This window comes from Myiozetetes cayanensis, unplaced genomic scaffold (genome assembly GCF_022539395.1).
Source record: "Myiozetetes cayanensis isolate MyiCay16 unplaced genomic scaffold, myiCay2020 scf29, whole genome shotgun sequence".
Taxonomy (NCBI): Eukaryota; Metazoa; Chordata; class Aves; order Passeriformes; family Tyrannidae; genus Myiozetetes; species Myiozetetes cayanensis.
The window spans coordinates 5216280-5240311 of NW_026087510.1; the positions used below are offsets into that span (position 1 = coordinate 5216280).

Below are 24032 nucleotides of genomic sequence, written 5' to 3' on the forward strand. Positions count from 1 at the left end.
TTCAGCAGTTTGGTGAGCCTGGTTTGAAAAAAAAAAAAAGAATAACTCTTATCTCATGTCACCCCCTACATCAGCAACGAGTTCTCTGCGTTCAGCAAACCCCCAGTTAATGCCTACAGGCACCAAGTGGAAATTGAGGTGATCCCGAGATGTCTTTTGTGACTCTGAGGCAGTTTCAGTGTCCCCTGCGCGCAGTAATCAGATTTAAAAATAGAAACAGCGGAACTACTTTCAACAAAACTTGCAACACAGGAAGTGAATGAAATTCCACTTAACTATTACTGGCTCAACAGGAGGCACTTTGCAGAGAGCTCTGCTGTGCAACACTCACAGGATTTCCTCAGGACAACTAAGAGAGCAGGCTAGCAGTAAATTCACTGCCTGTACTACAGAATTTTAGGCCATCAGCTAATTCCTTTCAATGCCTTAGATATTACAGGACAGAAAGCTTTGGATGCTACAGAGCAGAAATGTTACCCAAATGCACGTTTCCTTACACCCTTCTGAGCCCTGGCATTTTTCAGCTAACATGTATCTGTTTAAACACCTCGAGGTCTGTGAGCAGAGCTTGGCAAGGAGTTCAAAGTGTCACAGAAACCACCCAAAAACTTTGGCACACTCGTATTTTTATGCAAATGGCTGTGACTGATCTGAAGCAGAAAGGACAAGAGGCCACTGTGCTGACCAGAAGGACCAAACCTACTGACCTTTAAAGGATCTGGATTTATTATTCTAGGTACAAATGCTGGTGTTATATTTTTAACAAATTTAACAAATACATTTCTTCAATGTTAAGAAGCAAAAAAAAAAAAAAATCCATTATTAAAATCTAAATATTACAGAAAACTCCTTTGCTATGATTAATGGTCTTTGAAAAGTTCAACATAAAGGATTGATGAGATAAAGGATAAACCTCTCAGGTAACAGATTAATTCTTTTACCAAATTCAAGGGACTACACACAGCAAACTTACTGTTCAGGACACTCCCCATTATATTTGGGTTCTTTGCACTGGGATCAAAATTTATACTTCAGAGTTTATTTGTTATAGTTAAAGAGAAAAACAGAGCACAAAAGCCCTGCTTCCAAATCAAGGCAGACTCCAAATCTCATGTTTAATCTTCAGCCACTTCAGAACCGTGCTGGGTATGAAGGGGGAATGGCCTCAAACTGATGGGAGGGCAGGCTCAGATTAGATACTAAGAAGTTGAAATCCAAACCCACAAATCCAAAAGGTGGCATCTCAGCCCTTAACACACAAGCCAAACACCCAAGAGACACGATTCAGTTGCCAAGTAGCAGCAACACATTTTTGCCAACATCAAAAAAAAAAACCCAAAACAAATCTATCCACATTTCAAATGATAATTACTACAAGCTAACTAATGTGCTTGCAATTCCACCCACAACAGCAAGTCCACAGAGTTAGTCTTCCATAAAACTCTACAATTTTACAGAGAGCAAAGAAGAATAAAAACCTTAGTTCCTTATTATGCAATAATCTGAAAGCTTACATTTGTCCATAAATTGATTTTCAAGACTAGACAGAAAGAAAACTGTAATAAATGCAAGCTTAGATCCAATTATGCTAAGTGTTACTTAAGTTCCAAAACTATCACCTAAACTGCAATTTAAAGCCAAATTAAAAAGAAATAATTCACATTCCTCTCTCCAACAACATTTACATGATAATGAATTTCTTCTTGGGTAATAAGCAGTTAGTTAGCGTTCATATGCTGGAGCCTGGCAAGGAAACCTTTCTTGTGGGCAGCTTTGGAGCCTGTTCTTTTCTTTAAGATGTTCTAATTTAAATGCAGATGTAGACTTCACACTAGTGGGTTTTGTTTTTTAAAAAAAAAAAAAAAAGTCTTGTTGCATTAGAAGGAAGTGACAGAAAGAGGACTCGCACGCACCATTTGAGTCCCACATTTCCCACTATCTCCTTTTCCCTGGGCAGGAATGTGTGCAAGAGCTCTAAAATATGAGATTAGAGCACCAACCCCCCCTCCCCCTGAGACTTTTTCTGGTTCATGTTTTAGCACAAGTGTTTTCCAACTTTTTCCTCTTTAAATTCCATCCTTTTTTTCCCTCCAACCCCCCCCTCCCCCAAGTCATTCTTCATGCACTTCCTTCCCCTTCAGAGATATGTATGGTCATTTCCAGTAGACATTAAATACTGGTGGCTTTTTCCTGTGCAAATTAGCAAGTCTTTGGAGCTGGAGAAGAAAATTAAATCCTGCTGAGCCAGCACCCCAGAAGGCTGTTGTCAAAAGAACAACAATTAACTGTGGACCAGCTCCCCAAAGCTTTATTTCACCTCCCTGGTACATGGAAAGGGTTTATGATATTCCCTGACTCCGTGACTACAGACAAGATTGTTTTGTTAACTGGGTTTTGTTAACAGTTTGTTTCCCAAGGCTGAACCAGAAAAATAACTTGTGCTATTCCTTAAACATCCAGTTCACATCCTGAGTAATTATCTCTCCTCAGCCTTTCACCCACCACCTCCCATAACTGTGTTCTAGTATGGAAACATTTGCAATGGGCTGATTTATTTAGAAAATAAACTCTCTGAATTCCCCCCCCCCAATAGGCTGTTTTAACATAATTAGTAAGTTTGATTATTCGGTGAAAAACGGACTCTTCAGCCTAATTCATCCTTTCCCAAGTCACAGACAATTCTCCTGATCAACAAGCTATTTTTCAGTGCTGCCACGTCAGGAATAATCCATTTACACAACTGCAAACCCACTGGTGCAATAAGTAATTTATGCAGTGGGGGAAGCTGACGAATGTGCAAGCAAGAGGGCTGAGAAGTAAAAGCTTTCTGCAACGGAAAGAAAAAAAAAAATAGTCCAAGGTAACCCCTGAGCCTCCAAATGAAACCGAAATCAAGAGCTTAGGCATGTTCAGAGCAGTGGTATCAGCTTGGATGGCACTGCCAAGCAATGAAACCAGGGAAGAAAATAGATATGTTTAACCAGATTTTTGTTAAAGAATGGAAATACTATTTGATTCCAAGATCAAAGCCTGCAGATGTTACTTGGTAGCTGTCAAAACTCAGAGGAGCACCACAGTTATCCCCACAAAAACCCACTCACAAGTCACCAAGTCCAATCTGATCTACTTGCTAAAATTCAGTATTTAAACAGTAACCAGGAGCTGCTACTTGTACTTATTAGTCAGGAAGTGCACACATGGAGCTTTAAAAGCACCCTCAGCAGCATTAATTTTTAAACAGACATGGAAGTGAGCTAAAGCAGAGTTTAAACAGCATCTTGAAAGCTCTCCTAATAAAACAAGAGAGTTCTCTTCACAAAAATCGCAGCAGGAGCTCACTGGAGAGAAGAACAACTATGGTTAATTTATAAATACATGGAAAAAAAAACCCAAACCCTCTCTGTGTATTCACCTCTCAGTTTGGAAAGGATAAAAACAGAAGGTTGGTGTGCTCAAGTGACCAAGAACAATTCTGGCCCCAAAAGCTAAGGGAGGCTTCATTTCTCATTACTGGTCTGTTTGCTGGGAGCAAACACCTGCACAGCATCCACACTGGTTATGCAAATGTCAAAACACCGCATTTGCTCTACATCAAGAGACTTTTGGGGGAGGAAAATAAGAGCACACACAACAGGAGGCAAAATGAATGCTAAGGAAGACAGGAAGAAAGCAGCTTCAAGAGTGACAGGGGAAAAAAAGGGTCACAAAAAATCAACACAATGTGATTATTAGAGTTTTAAAGTCCTCTTCTCAAAACACTGCAGATTAAAAGCCATAAACTTGCATGAAATCAAGAGAAAACCTCATTTTTTTTACATACACACACACATATATACATATATACACACTATCATGAGTCCATTCCCAGTGAATACCAGATTCAGGTTATATTTGTTTGCTTTGCAGACTCCTGACAATCCTCCAAAGAAGCTTCTCCCTTCTCAAAAGCACTTGGAATATTTGCATTCGTTAATTCTTACAAAAATTAGTATTTTTTTTCTTGTGCAAATATCTTTTGGACTGGTACACAGCTCACACACACTGACTGCTGTAACCTCTTTCTTTTCCAGGACGAATGGAAGAATTGAGAAGGTTCCCATGCTCCTGAGCAGGAAAAGGCTCTCTGGTATTACCCATTTAGGACAAAACAGCGCCTGCTGCTTCCTGGGCTGACTGGAGGAGCAAAGGGAGATGCAGGGAGAGCAACCAGGATGTGATGATGCTGTTTTTATGCCTGTGTTTACAAGTCTCACCGCAGTTCCTTCCCTGGTAAGCTGTTTACTCATAAATGGGACAATTAGCAATTCCCCAGGGACTCCCATCCCTACTGTGAGAACACCAGCCCACACTGCAGTCCTCTGTCTGACTTCACATCTATCAATCTGGATTTCCCTCCCTGCCTTTACTCAATTAGTTGGAGTACAAACCAACCAGGATGACTGATAAACTCTCTGGAATTATTTCTCTCTGCTTCTCTTGGAAACTGGAGGTGGGATTTTGGATTTAGGACTGACACAGCCATCATTTTACTCATCAGATGCTGCAGATTCATGACAGGCAGATCACAATACACACACACAGAGGCAGCAACAATCCAGAAAGAAACTTTTCACGTCTTAATTCATTCTTCCACGCAGTGGGTAACAATTCAAACAGCATTAGCAATGCCTTCTGCAGACACTGTCACAGGCTCTGCTTGGAGCTCAGTGTGACAGAATATGCTACACAGAGTTCAATATTAAACCAGAAACATGTGCCAGCACTTCTCCCCCCTCCAGTAATTCAAGCAAGCAGTTGCCAGGGCGTTAACCACATTCTCCCCAGGGCAATTATGTTCAGCCACTGGGTGGTTTTTACTTTTTTTTTTTCCACCTTTTTTTTTAAATTCAGCATCTACTTCAATTCATCATCTATTTCAAAATCCTTGAAATGAGGTTAGAGTTACAAATGTATGCCTTGCATATCTCTGCCTGTTAGACCTGCTGCCAACAGCCACACAAACGTGTAAGATTAACCTTTTCCAGAGCTTTATTCTAATCTTAAATCATGGATGAAGAAACACTTTTTCAGGTACAGTACAGTGCTCACTGAATTCATATTTTTTTTTTTGTTCAAGAGAGCCTTATATTCAGATGCAACTGCAATTTCTACCTCCACCTCCTATCCTTTCCAGCAAGTGCTGTTCACCCTGAAGATGTCCCTTGACCTCAGCTCTGCCTTTGTACAAAAGGAAAGACGAGTTGACAAGCGATCTACCTAAATATGAAGTATTGGGTTCCTATAACGAATTTTTGGAACCATTTCACTGCATTACCTAGGCTGGGAGTTCTCCTCATACATCCTTTCCTTCCCTTCCTTGAAGAGGCTGATGGTCTGCTTGGTTTTCTTCATCAGGTTCTCCATGAACACCCGGAAATACTCGTTCTCCCCCAGCGTCTCCATCTTGCCCTCGTAGCGGGACAGGATGGTCCTCAGGTGCTGGTAGGTGTCAGGCAGCAGGTCCAGGATGTAGGGTGGGCTGTTCTTCAGGGCCAGCTTGGGGTTCTGACACAGACGCACCACCTGCGGCGAGGGGAGAAAACGCCCGTTTGAAATGAAGTGACCCGGAGCTCCACCAGCTCCCTGGGCAGCCCCTTCCAGTGTTTAACAAGTCTTTCCACCAAGAAATTCCTCCTGATGTCCAACCTGGCCCTCCCCTGGCACAGCTTGAGGCCGTTTCCTCTCATCCTGTCTCTTCTTCCCTGGGAGCAGAGCCCGATCCCCCTTGGCTACAACCTCCTTTCAGGTAGTTTTAGAGGATAACAAGGTGTCCCCTGAGCCTCCTTTTCTCCAGATAGCGAGCCCAGCCACCATAAAAGACTCCAATCTCTGGACTGAAGTGCCTGTGGACTGATGAAACCCGTGACAATAAATTTCTGTGACAGGGGAGGACAAAGGAAGCCACTTCACCATCCATCACTGCCCAAATTTTCCATTATCTAAACTGAGAGAATAACAGGGAGGGTTGATGGCAAAGCAGCAATTTGAAAAATTAAGCAGTGCACTTTCAGTTATAAAAAGGGGCTGAAATTAGAGCTGTGAGGTCAGGTTTAGATCAAGTTTATAAGAACCAGCAGCTGGGATAGTTTTAGTGGCTAACATTTCTATGTTCTGTGATTTACAGTAAACCTGGCAGGAAGCACAGCACAAAATGTAGTTACATTCTTATTCTTCACTATAATGAATGTTAAACAGGCCTAAACTCAGGACACTGCCAGGTATGAGGGAATCACAGGTATCAAACAATGCAAAGCTCAAGTGCAGTGGATAGAAAAGGCAAAAGAATAATTTAACATCTTTTTGCAGCACATCATTTCCACAAAACCTTGTGAAACCTTCAAGAGGAATTGAGCAGTTCCCTACAGTGCATATTTAAATACCTACTTCACTGAAACACTGATGGTAAACAGAGTCAGTTCTTCTGCAACAGTGTTTTAGCATTTAACTGTCTGTGCAAAAAGCAACCTTGTAAAAGTGACATCTCCAATTGTACCTGACTTGCAGCAGTGCCTCTAACAAGAGCTGACTGAGAAAGGTTCCATTTCAGCCCAGAGAGAGGCACACAGTGTATCAAAAAATCAAACTGCCATTAAAAAAATTACATGTCTAAAAAAGCCCCTGCAGGAATACATGGTGGGGAAAAACAAACCACCAAACTCTTCCCTCCATTTCGCAGAGGCTGCCAAGGATTAGGGGGGGTCTAGATAAGGAGATGGATGGCCAGACAGCTGACTTAGTCAATTGATGCTGATGCCTCAACTGCTGCTTCCTTGGAGCCTGTGAACATTGTACAATGAACCATATCAACAAATTGAGTCAACACATTTGTCCCCTGGAAAAAAAAAAATAGTTTCACTCTGCAGCATGAATAGGTTCTAAATATGCTCCTCAGACACAGCTGAGTTGTGCTCTGGGGTAGCAAAACCTTTCTCTTCAGCAGAAATTGTTTATTCCACAGTGGGTTTCAAACCTTAACAAACACAGTCAGCTCTTAGGAGGAAGCCACATTAAGCAAGCAAACAAGTCAGAGTATGCACTTCCCTCAGCCATCCGAGAGAGCAGTTTGGCTGCTACCCTCTGAAAATACCCAGCTATGGAAGCAGCAAACCCACTGCATTTCAGTTGTATAACAGACTTTGATACCCATCAGAACCATTTCCCCACAGCAGAAGCAAGTTCTGCAAACTGCTCATTCCCAGGGCCCCCGTTAAACGCTTCCCAAGAAGTGACTCGCAAAGATACCTCAAACAGTCAACAGAAAGGTCAGAACTGCTGTTATTTTATTATCAAATCAGCTTCTTTTTATTTACCAAGCAGCCCAGAATTAGCTAAGCAGTTAAAACATGACTGGGAACTGCTGCCTCTTGAGCAAACTTGGTGGTTTTATAACACAACAGCACCAAAACCAGCCACAATTCTGCTTGTTTCTCTACGTGTGCACTTGCAGCACCATGACAGAGTCCAAAGGAATGTTCCCAGCCCTGGGAACAGCTGCCCCTCAGCAGCCACCCAGCCTTCCACAGGGACCAGCAACGTGGAAGGAAAGCCAGCAAAAAGCAGCAAATATTTCCTATGAGGTGTGATGGCAGCAGAGAGAAGCACTCCCTGCTCTTACATTATCAGCCCAGCACATCCAGGTTTGCCTGGCTCGTGCTTTGTTCCCTCAGGAACAAGCCCTTTTGGGTTTTTAGACATGCCAGTAAAGCACTGCAAGCTTAGCATTAACATTCTAAGAGGTGTAGCCTTTTCAAACTCAAGAGCAGAAAATAATAATAATACAAAAAAAAACCAGTTTTCCCAACTCAGTTTTGAAGAAAGAATCTTCAGAACAGGAGGAAAAACAATCTCATCTAAGTCTTGGAGGCCTGGAATTGAATGTTTTCCTTCAAGAATCTGCAGCTTGCTTTAACTGATTCCTGGAATTAAGAGTCCCAGGCCTGACAAGCATCCAGCTGCTGTTGTCCCAGGTAAGATTTTCCCTTCCAGGCAGTTCTGGAAATTCATTTTTCCCTTCTTTTAACAGCTAAACAACCGACCTTACTGAAATCACACGTCACTGCAGCTTAAGCCAACAGCAAAACAGAAGCTACTCAAACATCTCTTATCTCCTGCCGAGTTTGTGTTTGGCCTGTCTTCTACTTCCCGTGAAGGTGACCTGCAGTGGCACTTCCCTACAGCAGTTCTAGGGACTGAATGGCATCAGAGAGCTGTTTAGAGAAGCTTTATCTCAAAGCTCCTCTTCTTCCTCCACGTATTCTGTCATTCCTCTGCTCCATCCCTTCCACCTCATGACTAACCCACCTATTCCTCAAATTCCACCCACAGCAACCAACTCCAGTGGGCTGCGCTTAATCACACTGCTCTGCAGAGAAGTGCACCAGTACCACCTCGTTCAGCTGAAGGGGAACATCCACAGGGATGGAGAGGGCTATTTTGTGTCCATGGGACCACGTGGAGCTGTGGGAGGAATGGTTAGAGCCGACAAAAAAAAAAAAAAAATCAGGACTTCAAATGAAAGAATCTGAAAGACATAAAATACGTCAGGCAGCTTATGGAGAACATTACAGGGGAAATATTTGGACAAGAATCAACTTGCATAGGAAATTCATCAGTCACATCCCAGAGCAGAGATGCACAAATGCTTTGACAAGACCGGCTAATTATGCAGACTGACAAACGAGGCCGTGAGTGCAGTGTACACACACACAGCACGCAGCTCTGCGAGGCACACACATCACCCATTAGACATGCACACAAGGGGGGGTTTTCATCTGCACCTGGAATCCCACAAACCTAACCCATTTTCAACACCTTCCACTCATTTAGCCCTTCTCACCACGAGCCTTGCTGCTAATTTGCTACACCACTGGAAGGACTTTGAATCCAGAGGTGTCCTCCTGAGTGTGCCCGAGTACAGCTGAAGCCTAACTGCAGCCTGGAAGGCTTTTCACAGCCAAATCTTTCCTCCTGCACAAATCACACTGAACAACTAACTCTTTAAGACTTTAAGCCTCCCTCTGAGGGCTTTTGGAGGCTGCCCACGAGTAAAACTGGAGTCAGTGGACGTTTAAAAGAGGCTGGTTTAACCTGGGACAAATACAACATTCTCACAAGTTGCGTGTGCACGTTAAACCCATTCAGGACCCCCTTTCCATGCTCAAACTCCCCCTCCCACATTATCACCTGTGCTTGCCCTCAATGGCACTTCTCAAAGGGCTTTTTTTTCCTTCATCCCAGCCTCGCTGTAGGTGATCAAAGCTCGTCACAGGCACAGCAAGGCACAACTATAAACCACGTCTTTTGTGGAGCCAGCCAACACAAAGTGATCTCTTGGCATGAATATAATTTAATACAGTCTTTAAAGAAGTCATTTGCTCTGCCTGCTTTTAGCACTTGCTGAAGGAGGCTCAGACACTGCAGGGATAAACAAGGCAGAAGGGAGAAGAGAGGGAAAAGTGGAAATGCATAAGCCTGCAGGGCAATTGGATGAGGGATCCCATCAGCCCTGCCTGCTGGGAATGGGGTGGCCAGGTGACACTCCCCAAGGACCGTGGGTGAGTCTGAACCCAGTGCCATAAAACACACTGCAACCTTTCAAGCCCAGCCTTGGTCTCAGAGCTGCCCAGTAACAACATCAGAGGGTCGACCAAAATCCCACCCAAACTGGTACGTTTTTATTTCGTGCCCGCACTCGCTCGCTGGGCCATTCCCTGAGACCTCACCAGGGTTTCCTAAAACACTGGCTTTACCAGCACACCTAGCCAGGCCAGTAAACCAAATGCCACATCCCATCACACCACCAGGCCAAAAGGTCTGGTGTCCTGCCCCCGGCAACAGCCATTTCCTGGCGTTTTAGAAGGAGGAGGAGGAGGAGGAGGGGAGAGGCTTAATGACCCCAGAGAGCTGTGCCCCTCCTAAAGGTGTGGGCCTGGAAAAAAGGCCTTTCCCACTCCCACACCACAAGTTTTTTATTGATTATATTATATTTCCTGCTCCTTGTGTCCGTGTAACTACGTGTATTTACCGTAGAGGGTTTATCTCATGTCTTATTTCCCAGTTTTAAGGGAGAGGTTTAGCCCTGAGCTCAGCAACCTGTCCCTGCTCATTTAGGAAAGAACAACCTGACCTGTCACAAAGCAGGTGCTCAGCTCCACCACCCAGGCTCTGCCACAGGCCCAGGCTCACCTTCCAACCAGCAAATCCCAGGATTTCTCCCTTGTGCAGTCACACACAGGCAGGACCCGCTGCTGACACCACCTGCAGCTCCCCACCAGGTCCCACCCATTCCCAGCACCACCAGTGCCCAGCCCAGCCCCTACAGGATTGTCATGGGATATCCCTGAGGTGGAAAAGACCCATGAGGAGCATCCAGTCCAACCCCTGGCCCTGCATGGAACACCCCAACAATCCCATCCTGTGCCTGAGATCGCCGTCCAAACACTCCTGGAGCTCTGGGAGCCCTGGGGAAGTGCAAACCCCAGATCACCTTGAGCAGGTCTGCATCTCCCCCCTCCATCCCAAATCACCCCCTTCTTCCTCCAACCTGCTCCCACCACAGCCCATCCCTCGCAGAGCTGCTGATCTCCTTCCCACCTTGGCATCCCACTCCTCACCTCTCCATCAGCTCCCACGTGGAATCACCCAATGGTTTGGGACCTTAAAGCTCATCTCGTTCCACCCTCTGCCACGGGCAGGGGCACCTTCCACTGGACCCCAGGCTGCTCCAAACCAAGCCCAGCCTGGTTTGAAGCACTTCCAGGGACGAGGCAGCCACAGCTTCTCTGGGAAAGCCATTCCAGGGCCTCGCCACCCTCCCAGGGAGGAATTTCTTCCCCACAGCCCGTTTGAACGTCCTCTCTATCAGTGTGAACCGTTCCCCGTGCCCTGCCACCCTACGCTCCCCACACCCTTCTCCCCCCAGAGCACCCTCTGCCCGCACACCCCTGACCCCCCCAGATCTCCCCTCCCAGCCCCAAACCCCTCTCTCCCAGAACTCCAGGCTCATCCCAGACCCCCCCCCACACACACACCTTATCCATGAGCTTCCAGCACTTCTCCACCATCTTCTTGTCCACGGCGCCGGGCTGGTGCGGCCCGAGGTGGTGGTGGTGAGGCTGGAACGCGTCCTTCATCAGCCCGATCAGCCCGCCGGGGCCTTTCTTCAGCGGCGCCGCCATGGGGGACACCCGTGCGCGGCCCCCCGCGCCGGGGGGGCCCTGCAGGGGCCGGAGCGGAGGGCGCCGGGGCCGGGCCGGGCCGGGCAGGGCGGCGGCGGCGGCGGCCGTGGGCGGTGGCGGCGCCCGGTCCCGGCCGAGGCCCCGCCCTCCTCCCCGCCGCCCATTGGCCGAGCGCCGCCCCGCGCGCCCGGGAACGCCCCCCGGGCCGGGGCGGGGCGGGCGGTGATTGGTCAAGGGGAAGGGGACACGCGCGGTGCGGCGCGGTGAGGGCGGCGCGGCCGCCATGGCGGGTGAAGGCGGGGCGGGGCGGGGCGCGGTCGCCATGGCAACGCGGGGGCCGCGCCGGTCCCGCCGTCCCCCCCCCGGGATGGAGCCTTCGCATCCCTTCCCTTCCCTTCCCGCTTGCGAAACAGGGGCGCTTCCCCTTTCTCCAGAAGCCGCCTTCCCTTTTCTAAGAACGCGCCCGGACGCGGGGAAGCGGGACGTGCGAGGAGGGGCGGAGCGGGACCAGCCGCGCCTGGCTGAACCGGCATCCCATGGGATGGGATGGGATGGGATGGGATGGGATGGGATGGGATGGGATGGGATGGGATGGGATGGGATGGGAACAGGGGCAGGGGAAGGCAGAGCCCACACGAGGATGCGTCCCTGGCACCAGCAACCCACGGGAGCAGGATCAGGACACTGAGGGTAACTGGAGGAACAGGGAGTGAAAAGAGACCAGGGCGAGAAAAAGGGGATCAGGGAGAGAAAAAGGGGATCAGGGAGAGAAAAGGGATGAGTAAGAGAAAAGGGGACCAAGGAGAGAAAGGGGACCAGGGACAGCAAAGGGGAGCAGGGAGTGAAAAGCAGTGCAGGGAGTGGGTTTGTCAGAGCTTTCAACACCAAACTCTCAAAAAAATTACAACACGCGCTCGAAACCTGGTTCAGTTCTGTTTCTTTGCTGCCTTCAGATCCTCTTTTCATCTCCTCTTCCAGGCATCCTCTGCGAAAAACCCGCTGCGGTTGGTGCTGCGCGGCCTCAGCCTCACCACAGGGACTGAGAGAGGGGGGAAGGGGCCAAGGGAAACAGCGAGTGCTGCAGTTTGGGGAGCACAGGCACCCTAAACTCAGGCCTGGAGCTTGGACATGCAACAAGGGAGCCTGGCATGGATTGGTTATAAAACCCTCTGCCTTTTATTTTATTGCCTTTGGTAAAGCTCGGTAAAATATTTCTGGGACGGGCAACTCCTTGTCTGGCTTTAATTACCTGGGCAAATTTTCCTAAGGATTATATTGACCTCAAATATGTCAACGTTTGTTGAGGCCGTGTTCCTGAGGCTTTTCCCATTAGGTGCTAATGGATTCTGGCTAATAGTCAAGCCGGATTGACCACCAGCGGGTGCCCTGGCCAGCCCCAGGATACCACAAGTACCTGGGGAAGAGAGCTGGGGAGGGCAACACCAGCTTTGTTAGAGCCAAATTACAAAAATGGCCATGGCTCCGAGCCAAAGAGATCAGGGAACGTGCTTGAGCAATTGCATTCCTGACTATCTGCTTCTCTGGGCATGATTCACTTCCAAGTCAGGGCCGTGAGACTTCAAGCAAAGGTTGCTTTTGCTTGGGATTGTCCTCCTGCTGGGAGGGTGCAGCAGGGCAGATGCAGGGACCCCACACCTGGGTGCTGCTGGGGACAGCCAGCCAAGTTCATCCCACCCCTCCCTTGAGTGTCCTGGACCCTGCCCTGCTCCCTCCCATGCTGTCAGCACCCCAAAGGCTCTGGGCACAGACTCCTCCCACCCCAGAGGCCTGCACTGAGCTCAGAGGACTCCACAGAGGCACAGAGACTTCCCTGCCATCGCCCCCGTTTCCGCTCAGCCCGAGCAGGGCCCCGGTTTTAGCAGAGGTAAAACCTCAGCCAGAGGTTTGCGGTCTTGGCCACATGCAAAACTCCCTGCTGGTTTTCACTCTCCCACGCTCGACAGAGAGGTGGAACTCCCCCCTCCTGGGATCCCTGCTTGACAGAGAGGTGGAACTCCCTCCTCCTGGGATCCCTGCTTGACAGAGAGGTGGAACTCCCTCCTCCTGGGATCCCTGCTTGACAGAGAGGTAGAACTCCCCCCTCCTGGGATCCCTCCTGCCCCAGCACTGTGTGCATGAGTGGATGTTCCTGATGGGTCACCTGCAAGGGGAATCCTCAGGAAGGACCATTGCCACGGAGCACAGGAGTGCCTACGGGAGTTTGGCCTCAAAACCCTGGAGATGCAGTGCCCTGGGGCTCCCAGGGTGGCTCTCAGCCCTTACCTCCCTGTCAGGACAGCTGGAGAGCTTCCCACATCCACTGCCCATCCCCTCGGTTGCTTCAGTGAGAGAAGATGGGTCCTGTCAAATCACAGTCCTCTCCACAGCACTATCCAGTGTGGATTTGTCCTTTAATCACACCCCAAACGGGGCATGCAGGAGCAGTGCAGGAACAGTGCCGTGCTGGGTGGTGGGCACTCACTGCCCACAGGTTCACAGGGAGGGTGGGAGGAGCACAAGAAATGTCCATGCACGGGCAGATCGGAGAGGTGGGAGGTTCCTCCAGCACCCCATTGGCCTCCACTGCTCCTTTCCCTCTTCACACAGCAGCCTAAAGGTCAGCCCTGAGCTGAGCCTCGAGGTCCCCAGTGCATGGAGGGCAGTGCCTCGGCTCTCCTGAGAACTCCCAGAGCCTGGAGCTGGGAAAGGCCTTTGGGGAAGTGTCCTGAGAAATTCCTGGAGGCAGCTGGGCTGGCAAAGACACAGGTCTGTCTTCAGGCTACAAGGAGCTGCCACCATGGCCAGCAAAAGCTGGGAGCCACATCCATCATCTGTGGGAGGTGGGATGCTGTGAGCCCCGTCACGGGCACCGAGACACAGGAGTCATGTGTGCAAGGTCCATGCTGTGGTCTGAGGGGCCAGACATGGCCTGGGTGGAGGTGCTGCGTGGGAGAGCCTGTCCAGAGGCTCCTGGACCACTAAAAGGACTGGCACAGCCTCTTCTGCTCCTCCCGGCGCGGGCTCTGCGGGGACACGGCAGGGGCATTGTGGCACCACACACACACCCACCCACCACACTCACCCCTCGCCCCATGGGTAAGCTGGAGGTGCCTTTCTGCCTGGCCCCTGCGGCCAGGGGACCACACAGCCCCCTCCTGCCAGCACCACAGGTGCCAGGGAAATATTAGGATGGGCAGAGCAGGAGGGTGACAGGGCTCAGAGCACCACCCGGCTGTGAGCAGCACTTCCCGGTGAGAGGAATTACCTGTGCGAGCTCTATGCTGTTGGCAGCAGCCACCAGCCAGGAGACAGGTCCCTTTGGTGCCACCTCAACGTGACAGGGGCCAGGGGAGCCACTGAGAGAGGGTGTGCAGGAGCCTGAGGCAGCGTCACTGTCCTCGAAGAACTGCAGAGGGGACAGCCCGATCTGGAAGAGCAGAGCAGGGATGGACGTGCAGCTCCTGGGGCTGCACAGCCAGAGCACCTCACCCACAGCACCCCAGGGCTCCCCAGCCAGGGCAGGACCACACCGGGTCCCCAAAACCTACTGAGTGGTAGAACTCATCGCCAGCAGGGTCGATGACCAGCAGCGTCACCCGCTCCTCGTGGGCACGGATCCTGAGCACCGTCTGCTCGTGGTCCAGCCCCTCGATGCTCTCGCCGTTCACCGCCAGGACACGGTCCCCTTCCTTCATCCCTGCCTGCTCAGCTGGCAGCCCTTCATCCACCTCCCACAGGAACTGCCCTGGCACGGTGAGGGCACAGGGAGGGTGGGGAGGAGCTGCCAGAGGGGAACTGGCACCGCTGACCCCTGAGTGCAGACGGGCACGGGGCTGGCAGCTCTTCAGTCACACCTTGCCCAGGTACAGACCACCCCCTCAGCCCCCTCACCTATGCCCCCCGAGATGCAGTCGTCCTCCTTGAGCAGGAACCCGTAGCCAGCCGGGCCCTTCTCCAAGCGCAGCTCCCGGGCCTTGAAGGGCAGCCAGGCGGGGTCTGCCAGGGCGGCCGGGACCCGCAGGCCCCGCAGGCGGTAAAACTCCTCCACGGCACTGGATGCCACCAGCAGGGTCACCTTGCTGCCGCTCTGCTTAAGCTGGGTGGGAAGCACAGGGCGCTCGGTGATTCCTCCAGGGATGTTCCCAGCCCCATCCCTCACCCACCCACGCCGGGAACAGGCACCTTTTTGGTGAGCTGAGTGTGTGAGTAGCTCTTCACGCTGTCCCCGTTGAGCTCCAGGAGCCAGGAGCCTGCTGGCACCCCTGCCCTGTCCGCTGGCCCATCCTGCCTCACTGACAGCTGGAAGGTGCCCTTGGTGCCTGCAGGGAGGAGATCTGGGGTTATTCGCCAGCCTGTGCACCCAGGAGCTCAGGGAATGCCCAGGCACGTGGTGGGGCAGCAGTGACAGTGTCACACAGGGACAGAGGCTACATCCTGGGGTGCTCCCAGTGCCAGCATCCCCACTGCCCATTTTACCTTCTGGCCCCGACACAGTGAAGCCAAAGCCGCTCTTGTCCCTGGTGACGTGGCAGAGGCGTGGGCGGATGTCAGGGGGCAGCATCTCGGACAGGTCCCTGCCCAGGGCTTTGGCAGCTTCGTAAGAATCACCATCCAGCACCGCCAGCAGGACCTGATTCCCACTGGCCTTGATCCTCTGCACCACCTGGGAGCACCCAGGCCGTGAACCCCTGGGATGGGGTGGGATCAGGGTCATGCCACCGGCCCCCAGGGTGCTCCCAGCTTACCCTCATGTGGTCCATGTGGTCCACGAAGTGGCCATTGACCTGGAGGAGCCTGTCCCCGTCCTGCAGCCCCCTGCGCTGGGCCACCCCCCCCAGCTCAATCTGGCGCACGATGTGTCCCTGGCAGCCCCGCTCCTCGTGCAGGCAGAACCCGAAGGTCTCGGAGCTGTCCTTGCTCAGCAGGTAGAAACGGGGCTCCCCCACGGCCTCAGCATCTGTGTGTGGGGGGGCACAGCCTGTGAGCAGGGGGTCCTCTCACGAGTTCCCTACCCCATCCTGGGCTGGGGGCTCCTTATCCCTTCACCTCCCACAGCTCCCAGAGAGAGAGGGAGCTCAGGGCCCCAGCAAAGCCCAGGTGCCACAGACACAGGGACACCCTGGCAGATGAGGGTGTTTATTTACCCGTGTCCTCAGTCAGTGTCAGGGCAGGGTTGTCGATCCCATCTTTGGGGTTAAATTCAAATTTTCTGAAATGATAAAGGGGCAGGAGAGGCCAGGGTTAGTGCAGCATCGTGGCCTCCCCCTGCCTTCCCCAGCTTTGGGGGGCCTGTTCCTCCCAGGAAAGGGTCAGCTGAGCCACAGCTCCTCTTCCCTGGGGAAAGCCAGGAGGAGATCTCCCTCTTGGATCACTCTCCACATCTTTCCTGAGCCAACAACTCAGGGAGGAGCTTGCTGAGGCAGGGCAGCCGTGACCCACCCCACCTCAGCTGAGATGTGCCCAGCCCCAGAAAGCCCCCTGGCCAAGGGGAGCTCAGGACTTACATGATGGATGTCTTGTCCCCGAGCCCTGCAGAGGGAGAGGAGAGGTCAGCGCAGGAGGGGCTGGGCTGGGAGCAGACCCCATGCTCTGGGACGCTCAGGGCTTGTCCCTTCACAGGCTGAGCCTGCCATGCCAGGTGAGGGGGTTTGCCAAGCCCACACAGCCCCCCAAGCCCCTCTGTTCCCTGGCACAGCCTCGTCCCTTGCCCCCACCACCACTGTCCTCTTGCATTCCCAGATCCTAAGGGCACTCACTGCCCAGCCCAGCAGGATCCTGGGGGGCAAAGCAGGGCCAGGCAGATGGAGCCCAGTCCTAGGGGTTTAACAGGGCTGAGTGAGGATGAGAAGGGTCACCAGGAGATGGAGACAGAGGCCTTCCCTGGCACACCTCCCCATAAAAGCCCTCCCCACCTCCTCCAGCACAAAGAACCCCAAAACCAGGGAGAAAGGATTCCTCCCCAGCATCCCCACAACGTCCATCTGCATTTTCCTGCCTTCAGCTCCTTCCCATGGCCCACCCAGCCTTGGATATCCTCTTGCTCGGTGTGGAAGCAGGGCCTGGAGACAGGAGGGTGGGGAAGGGTCTCCCCAGGATGCAGCCCCACTCCCCCAGCACGTACCTTCTGTTTGCTTCATGGCTGCAGGGAACGCAGGAGGGAGCAAGGTACAGGGTGAAGTGGCAGGGAAGCGTCCCCGCCTCTCCCAAGACGCCCCAGGTTTAATGGTTAAACAGCCCCGACGTCTCCCCTGCCCTCCCAACCCCAGGGCACTGCCAGCCCGGGCTGGAGCAGGGACCAGCCCCCTGGGACACCCAGCTCCTGGTGTCCTGCCTTCCAGAGGAACACGCAGTGGGGAAGACCAGCTGATCAGGCACAAAAAGTGGGTGGCTCCGTGCCCACCCTGGGAGATGGAGAAGGGGCAGAGCCCTCCACTCCACCTGCTGGAGGGGCAGCTGCACCAGCAGCTCCCACATTCCTCCCCAGGAAGAGCCTGCAGAGGAGATTGAGTCTTGGAAACAAAGTGGTGCACTTTAATGCTCCCTAAGGATTCACAAACAATCCTGAGCCCCGCCCTCTGCCACTGCTGTGGCCGGGCTGCAGGGGCTGGGTCTCCACGAGCCCAGAAGAACAAGTCCCGTTTGCTCCTGGCCCGGTCTCTGTCCCATTCCCACACTGTAGCCTTGAGGGCTGAGCCCCACATACCCAGCATCTTGGACAGCACCCATCCACCGAGTATCTCCATGTGGATCAGGGCGCACAGGGGGCTGGGGCACACCCTCCACCGCTCCCTGCCTGGCTGGGGAATGGGGGGCAGCAGCTCAGAGGGTCCCGTCCTGCAGCTTCCCCAGCATCTTCTTGACCTCGCTCTCCACCCGCAGGAACTTGGCCTTCCTCCAGGGGTTGGCGGTCTGGCTGCGGCTGCTCTCCAGGTCCCGCAGGAGGAGGGCGAGGTGCTGCCTCACCCTGTCCCGGTCCCAGAAGGGCAGGTTCCTCTGCACCACGCTCAGGATGTGGGACCAGTAGTCGGAGACGTCGGTGCCCGCCGTGAGGAACACCAGAGCCCTGACGCCGTCGCGGTCCATGCGCAGGCTGTGCAGCGCCTGCTTGCCGTCCTCGCTGATGTCGTTGAAGTACAGGCTGGGAGGGGGAGGCGCCGTCAGGGTTGTGGGGGAGCACAGAGGGAGGCGCTGTGAGGGCTGTGGGGCAGCACAGGGGCAGGACAGGGGCGCAGGCACCGCCAGCAGAAGGGAATAGGGAGGGAACGGAGCGAACTCACTGCACTTTGTCCAGCGCCTCGTGCTTCTTGGCCACCTCCACCACGCGCAGGGCGGCCGCGTCCGTCAGGGAGTTGTAGCCCAGGTTGAGCTCCCGCAGGTGCCGGTTCTGGGCCAGGTGCCGGGCGATGGCCTCGGCGCCGCCGTCGCCCAGCGCCGTGTGCAGCAGGGACAGCTGCGTCAGAGAGCGGTTCCCCGCCAGCGCCTCGGCCAGGAACTGAGCCCCCTGCTCGCCCACGGGGTTGTTGGCCAGCCTGTGGACACGGAGGGGGGCACGGGGAATGCCTCGTGGTGGGCAGAGGGGACAGAGCCATGCGGGGACAGGGGGGGCAGTACTCACCGCAGGCTGCTCACCACGCACTTGTCGTGCAGGAGCAGGTCACGGATCTCCTGGCAGGCATCGGGGCCCAGGCTGTTGAGCTGCAGGCTGGGGCAGAGCAAGACACGGGGATGGCAGGACCCAAATGGCCGATGCCTGTGGGCCTGGCAGCCCTGCCCTCTCCATCTCCCCCAGCCCTCCCCATCACTGCCCTACTTGGGCTCCCCAAACCAGGCCAAGCAAGGTTTCCTCTCCCAAAGGGAGCACGCTGATCCCACAGCGCAGCATGGGCCAGCGGAGCCAGAGCCAGCAGGAGCAGGGGAGGGGAAGGGGGTGCGGGGTCTTCAGGGTGGGTGAAGGTCTGAGGAGGGATCAGGACTCCTCCAAGCCCTCCTGAGCATCTGGAGGAAGGAAGTGAGGCACAGCCCAGCTGCAGAGCCCCGTCCAACTCTGCTGAGCGCGTCTCGCCACCACCTGGGCGGCAGGAAGACCTGCAGCTCCACAAACGTTCTGGAACAACTGTGGAAACACCTGCACGGCTCACACTCCCGCCTTTGGGATGCCCAGCTCCTCCCAGAGGCAGCAGCACGCGGGGATGACGGGTGGTTCCAGGGAAGGGCTCGGATCTGCCAGGGCAGCTGGCAGCACAGCCCGTACCAGCTGCTGGGAGCTGCCCAAAAATTCCTGCGGGAGGGTGTGCTGGGACTGCAAATCCCAGCATGCTGTGCCCTAGCAAGGCTGCTCAGGGAGTGCTGCATGTTGGAAGCTGTAGTTCCCTGGGTCTGTGCTGAAGATAAACAAGGGCAGGCACGCCCTGCCCTACTTTTTCCATGCCTGGGCTCCCAGTGCATCCCTGTGATGGGCAGAGCTGAGGGAGAGCCCAGTTTTTGGGCACTGCCCAAGGGCAGGACAAGGTGCTACTCACTGGAGAGCCTTGCATCGCAGCAGGACAGGGAAGAGGGTCCTCAAGCTGCTGCTGTCCAGGTTGCAGGAGGTCAGGTTGAGCTCCTCCACCTCGTGGGACGTGGTGCCCATGACTGAGGCCAGCACAGAGCACTTGAGGGGGGTCATCTTGACGGAGGCGAGGTTGACGGCGCGGAGGGAGCGCACGGCCTCGGCCGTGAAGCGCTCGTTCTGGAACTCGTGCAGGAAGAACAGGTAGTCCATCAGCTCCGAGGGGGGCAGCCCCTTGTGGCTCTTCCTGATGACCGTCTTCTTCATGGCCTTGGCGATCTCGAAGGCCGCCAGGTTCTTGATGGAGCAGCCCAGCTGCTCCAGGATGGCGCGGTTCCGGCGGGACAGGATCCCGCCCATGAAGATGGGGAACAGCTCAAAGACCTCGTCGTCGGGGGCCTCGTCGGGGTGGCGCATGGGGCCCTCCACGCCCAGGATGCTGGAGTTGATCTGGTCCAGGACATCATCGTTGTAGTAGTCCTCCTCCTTGAACAGCTCCTCTGCCATGGTGTGGGCGATGGCGTCCCGCTCCTTCCCGCTCAGCCGGGAGAAGTAGCGGGGGAAGATCTTGAGCAGGTTGAAGAGCACGGGCAGGAAGCGCAGGGGCAGCACCTTGGAGATGATATTCACCACCACGGCCACGTCCTCGCTCACCCTCCCGATGACCTCCGACAGCTCCTTGCCCACCCTCTGCGCCAGGGTCTTCTTCTCGCCCAGCACCACGTAGAGGGCCGCCAGGTACTCCTGCATGGCGGGGATGGTGAACACGAAGGTGTGCTCCTTGCCCGGCTGCACGCACGGGCTGAGGAAGAAGCGGAAGACGTCGCTGCGGAAAACCTCCAGGAGGTTGAGCTCGCTCTCGGTCTTCATCTCCACCTCAAAGCACTGCTGCAGGTCGTCCTCTGAGAAGCACGTCCTGCGGGACATCACCCCCTCGTAGGCCAGCTTGCCCACTGTCTTGGCCACGTACTTCATCATGGAGATGTTGGTGGGGTCGGTGCTGTCCAGCACCTCCCCGCTGAAGTTGAGCCTCAGGAAGCTGGTGTAGATGCCAGTGAGGGTCTGGGTGGGAGGCACGGTCCTGGTGAAGTAGAGGAAGTGCAGCGTGGTGCACACCAGCCAGCAGTAGGAGGGCAGGAAGCAGGCGGCCGTTATTTGGTTGTGGCGCTCCAAGTTCCTGGACAGCATCTCCACCAGGTTCTCCTGCTCGGCCGAGCTGCCGGCCCTGCTGCCCTCCCCGCTGCAGCCGGGCTGGCTGAGGCGCATCTGGAAGTAGAGCTTCTGCAGGTTGGTGTCGGAGAAGCCACAGATCTCGGCGTAGCGCCCCACGTACTTGGCGGGGATGCGGCGCACGGCCGACGGGCGCGTGGTGACGATGATGCTGGCCTGCAATCAGAGGGCTGGCTGAGCCTGGAGGGGCCACAAGAATTATCCCCATCCCCTGCTAGACACAACGTGGAGTCTGGAAGACCACAGCACAGCAGACTGCCTTCACTGCCTCGCCAGGCCCCCCGAAGTTCCCACAGAGACCACCCAGAAACAGTGATGTGAGGCCACCCTGGTGAGTCCCTCCCCTCCGTCTTTGCTCCCAGCCAAGCTGCACCACAAGTGATCACCCCAACAGCCCTGCCTCTGATGCCTCAGGGCCCACACCCAGCTTCTCTCCAGCACAAAGGAGCTGGGGGGAGACACTGACCTCGGGCAGGAGGTATTTTCTCAGCAGGTTGACCACGATGGCAGAGGGAGGCACGGGCTCGTTGGGGTCACAGCACAGCTCCGTGCCAGCCAGGCGGAAATCCAGGTTGAGGCGCTCCAGGCCGTTGAGGATGAAGAGCACCTTGAGGTTGGCAGCCCCCAGCACGGGCACCACGTCCCGGAGGTGCTGGTATTTCTTGGTTATGAGGCGGCGCAGGGAGATGGGGGCGTGGCTGTGGGACAGGTCCTCGCAGGAGAAGGGGATGACCAGCTCGAAGCGGGGCAGGCGGCCGTGGCACCAGTCCACCACCATCTTCTTGATGAGGGTGCTCTTGCCCGTGCCCACGGTGCCGTACAGCACCACGTTCTTCACCGGCCGCCCGCAGGCGTCCGCGTCGAAGAGGTTGTGGAGGCTGATGACCTGCCTGCAGGGCTGCTGGAGCTGCTCCTGGATGGTCAGGTCAGGGGAGGGTTTCAGGATCTCCTCCAGGGAGCTCTCCCGGATCACTGGGTCCACGTGGACGGCATCCAGAGAGAAGGAAGGGCCGAACTGCCGCTCCTCGTTGGGCTGGTGGCTGAACCACGCAGACAGGCTCTTCTGGTGCTTCTTGATGGCACCTGGGAAGAGGAGGGTGCTTAAAAAAGGGCAGGGGGCTGGAGAAGGTGCTTACCCCAGACCACTGCAACAAGGTGGCTGCAGTGAGGGGACAGCACCCAGCTCTTGCTGACCCTCACACTGCCCAGGGCAGCAGCTGCCCCCAGCCTGCTGTGCAGGACCCTCCACCCAGGGCAGGGCTGCAAGCTTACCTGAAGAGGCCACGTTCCTCAGCTGGGAATGACTGTGGCGAGAGGAGCTGAGGGGGACAGGATTCTCCCCAGAGCCTTCCTGGTAGCCAACATAGCCCCTGCAAGAGGACGGAGAGTGTCACGAGGAGGGCAGGGCCAGCAGCTCCAAGCCCTGCCTGGGGCAGGGTGGGCAGACCACAGGTGAGTGCCGTGGGAAGTGCTGAGTGGAGCCAGCTCACCCCTTCCTTCCCCCACACCAAGGGAGAGCGCAGGGCCAGGGCAAGGGCACGGCTGGGAACCGAGGGCAGGTCAGCAAGGCACGTGCTGTGCATCCCCAGCAAACCCACAGCGAGGCACAGGAGTTGGGCTGGAGGCAGAGCAGGCAGGGAGATGGGTATGGGTAGTTTTCTAGGTGGCAAGCAAAGCGGCATCTGTGCCCACAGAGCCCTGCTGGTCCCCAGGCAGCCACCTCGGCCCTGTGGCAAACAGGGACCCAGCTGTGTGGCACTGTACCTGTGGAGGGAGATGCTGCTTGCACGAAGAATCTTCCTGAGGAAGCAGCTGCCTGCTGTGCCTGAGGGGGAAGAAGAACACACAGAGTCAGGGATGGACTTCTCCAGCCCAGGAGCACTGACCCCACCCAGCCCAAAGGCTTCACACCTTGCTGGGGTGCCCCACAGACTGCAGAGCTGGGGAGGGATGTCACTGGGAGCAGGACAGAGCCAAGGGCACAGTCCCACAGGCACAGAGCCCAGCTCACCTGGCAATGAAGCAGCACACACATGCACAGCCCGGGTGCCTCTGCCCCCCGACAGGGATCTCTGCACCCAGCTGCCCCAGGGCAGGCAGCTCTGGCACCGCATGGCCCGGGACATCCTCACCTGAAAGAGAGGGGGTGCCCACGGGTGGGTGAGGGGCTCTGGGGTGCTCAGCAGCTGTCCCACGTGGGGCAGAGCAGGATGGGGCGGTGGGGCTGTGGTGCAGCACGGCCCTGCCCAGCCTCGCCTGCCCCAGTACGGTCCAGTCCGGCAGAACCGGCTGTGCTGCTGCTGACTCAGCTCCCGCCCCGGCTCAGCAGGGTGATCCTTCGGGAGCACGGGATGTGCTCACAGCCCACAACATCCTGGGAAACTGAGGCACAGCTGTGGGGGGGTGGGGGAGAGGGCGTAAGCAAACCCCAGCAGGTAGGAAGGGACACGAACAGCCGCGGCTTGGCACAGCCCGGGCTTTTTAGAGTGCATCCAGAAGGAGAAACTAAGGCACGGGGGCAGGGGCAGCTCGGGGGCTGACCTTGAACCGGGATGTCCTGGTCTCGATGCCTTTGCAGCCAGCACAGCCCGGAGTGTCCTGTGCCCAGCTCCCAGCCCTCTCTGCCGAGCAGAGGGCCCCCACGCTTCCCCCTCTTCGCGGACCCTTTTTAGGGGACCCCAGTGCCACGCCCGGCCCACCAAGCCCCGCTCCCCGTGCCCTCCCTCCCCCTGCCCCAGTGCCCACGGCGGCCGCGGCGGGGCAGGGACACGGAGCCCGGGGCAGTGGTGGAGCCGGTGCCAAGCACGGCTCGAAATCATCTCCGGGTTACCTCCAGCGCTGGCGCAGCTCCGGCAGGATGCCTTGGCTCCCCGTGCTCACGGAGCGCGGCCCCGGTGCCGCTCACCCGCCTCGCTCCATGCCCGTCCCGGCGGGAGGCTCCGCCGCGGGGGCGGCTGTTCCGCGGCAAGAACTTCCTGCAACGCCATCCCTGCCCCGTCCCGCCCCACGCGGGGCGCCTGCCAAGCTGCCCGGGCAGG

At 55.2% G+C, this 24032-nt stretch overlaps 3 protein-coding genes across 7 annotated transcripts in view; all 3 read right to left on the bottom strand.

The window, feature by feature from the left end:
• Nucleotides 1–11307, bottom strand: part of CBL (Cbl proto-oncogene) — a 28959-nt gene extending 17652 nt beyond the window's left edge. The window contains exons 1-2 of the mRNA XM_050322967.1: nucleotides 11070–11307; nucleotides 5315–5562 (exon numbers count right to left, since the gene is read on the bottom strand). Coding sequence (XP_050178924.1) covers nucleotides 5315–5562; nucleotides 11070–11216 — 395 coding nt within the window. The 5' untranslated portion in view covers nucleotides 11217–11307. The remainder of the gene's footprint in view (nucleotides 1–5314; nucleotides 5563–11069) is intronic.
• Nucleotides 11308–12130: 823 nt separating this feature from the next.
• Nucleotides 12131–18053, bottom strand: NHERF4 (NHERF family PDZ scaffold protein 4). 4 transcript variants are annotated; one of them, XM_050322976.1, is made up of 12 exons: nucleotides 17920–17978; nucleotides 17338–17355; nucleotides 16721–16745; nucleotides 16361–16425; nucleotides 15962–16173; nucleotides 15693–15879; nucleotides 15399–15535; nucleotides 15108–15312; nucleotides 14765–14961; nucleotides 14482–14643; nucleotides 13500–14239; nucleotides 12131–12201 (listed from the first exon to the last, which is right to left on the bottom strand). In XM_050322976.1, exons 1-11 carry the CDS (start codon nucleotides 17957–17959, stop codon nucleotides 14195–14197), a joined length of 1293 nt encoding a protein of 430 aa, XP_050178933.1. In that variant the 5' UTR covers nucleotides 17960–17978; the 3' UTR covers nucleotides 12131–12201; nucleotides 13500–14194. The 4 variants fall into 4 exon arrangements, with proteins under 4 accessions (XP_050178933.1, XP_050178932.1, XP_050178934.1 ...); XM_050322975.1 differs by having other exon boundaries at nucleotides 12131–12255; XM_050322977.1 differs by lacking the exon at nucleotides 17338–17355 and having other exon boundaries at nucleotides 12131–12255; nucleotides 17920–18018.
• On the bottom strand, nucleotides 17725–23937 carry NLRX1 (NLR family member X1). 2 transcript variants are annotated; one of them, XM_050322969.1, is made up of 10 exons: nucleotides 23825–23937; nucleotides 23006–23126; nucleotides 22759–22819; nucleotides 22485–22653; nucleotides 22267–22364; nucleotides 21461–22077; nucleotides 19736–21150; nucleotides 18832–18918; nucleotides 18494–18745; nucleotides 17725–18354 (listed from the first exon to the last, which is right to left on the bottom strand). In XM_050322969.1, the coding sequence occupies exons 2-10, from the start codon at nucleotides 23027–23029 to the stop codon at nucleotides 18036–18038; spliced, it is 3042 nt and encodes a 1013-aa protein (XP_050178926.1). In that variant the 5' UTR covers nucleotides 23030–23126; nucleotides 23825–23937; the 3' UTR covers nucleotides 17725–18035. The 2 variants fall into 2 exon arrangements, with proteins under 2 accessions (XP_050178926.1, XP_050178928.1); XM_050322971.1 differs by lacking the exon at nucleotides 22485–22653 and having other exon boundaries at nucleotides 23825–23931.
• Between the last annotated feature and the right edge of the window lie 95 nt (nucleotides 23938–24032).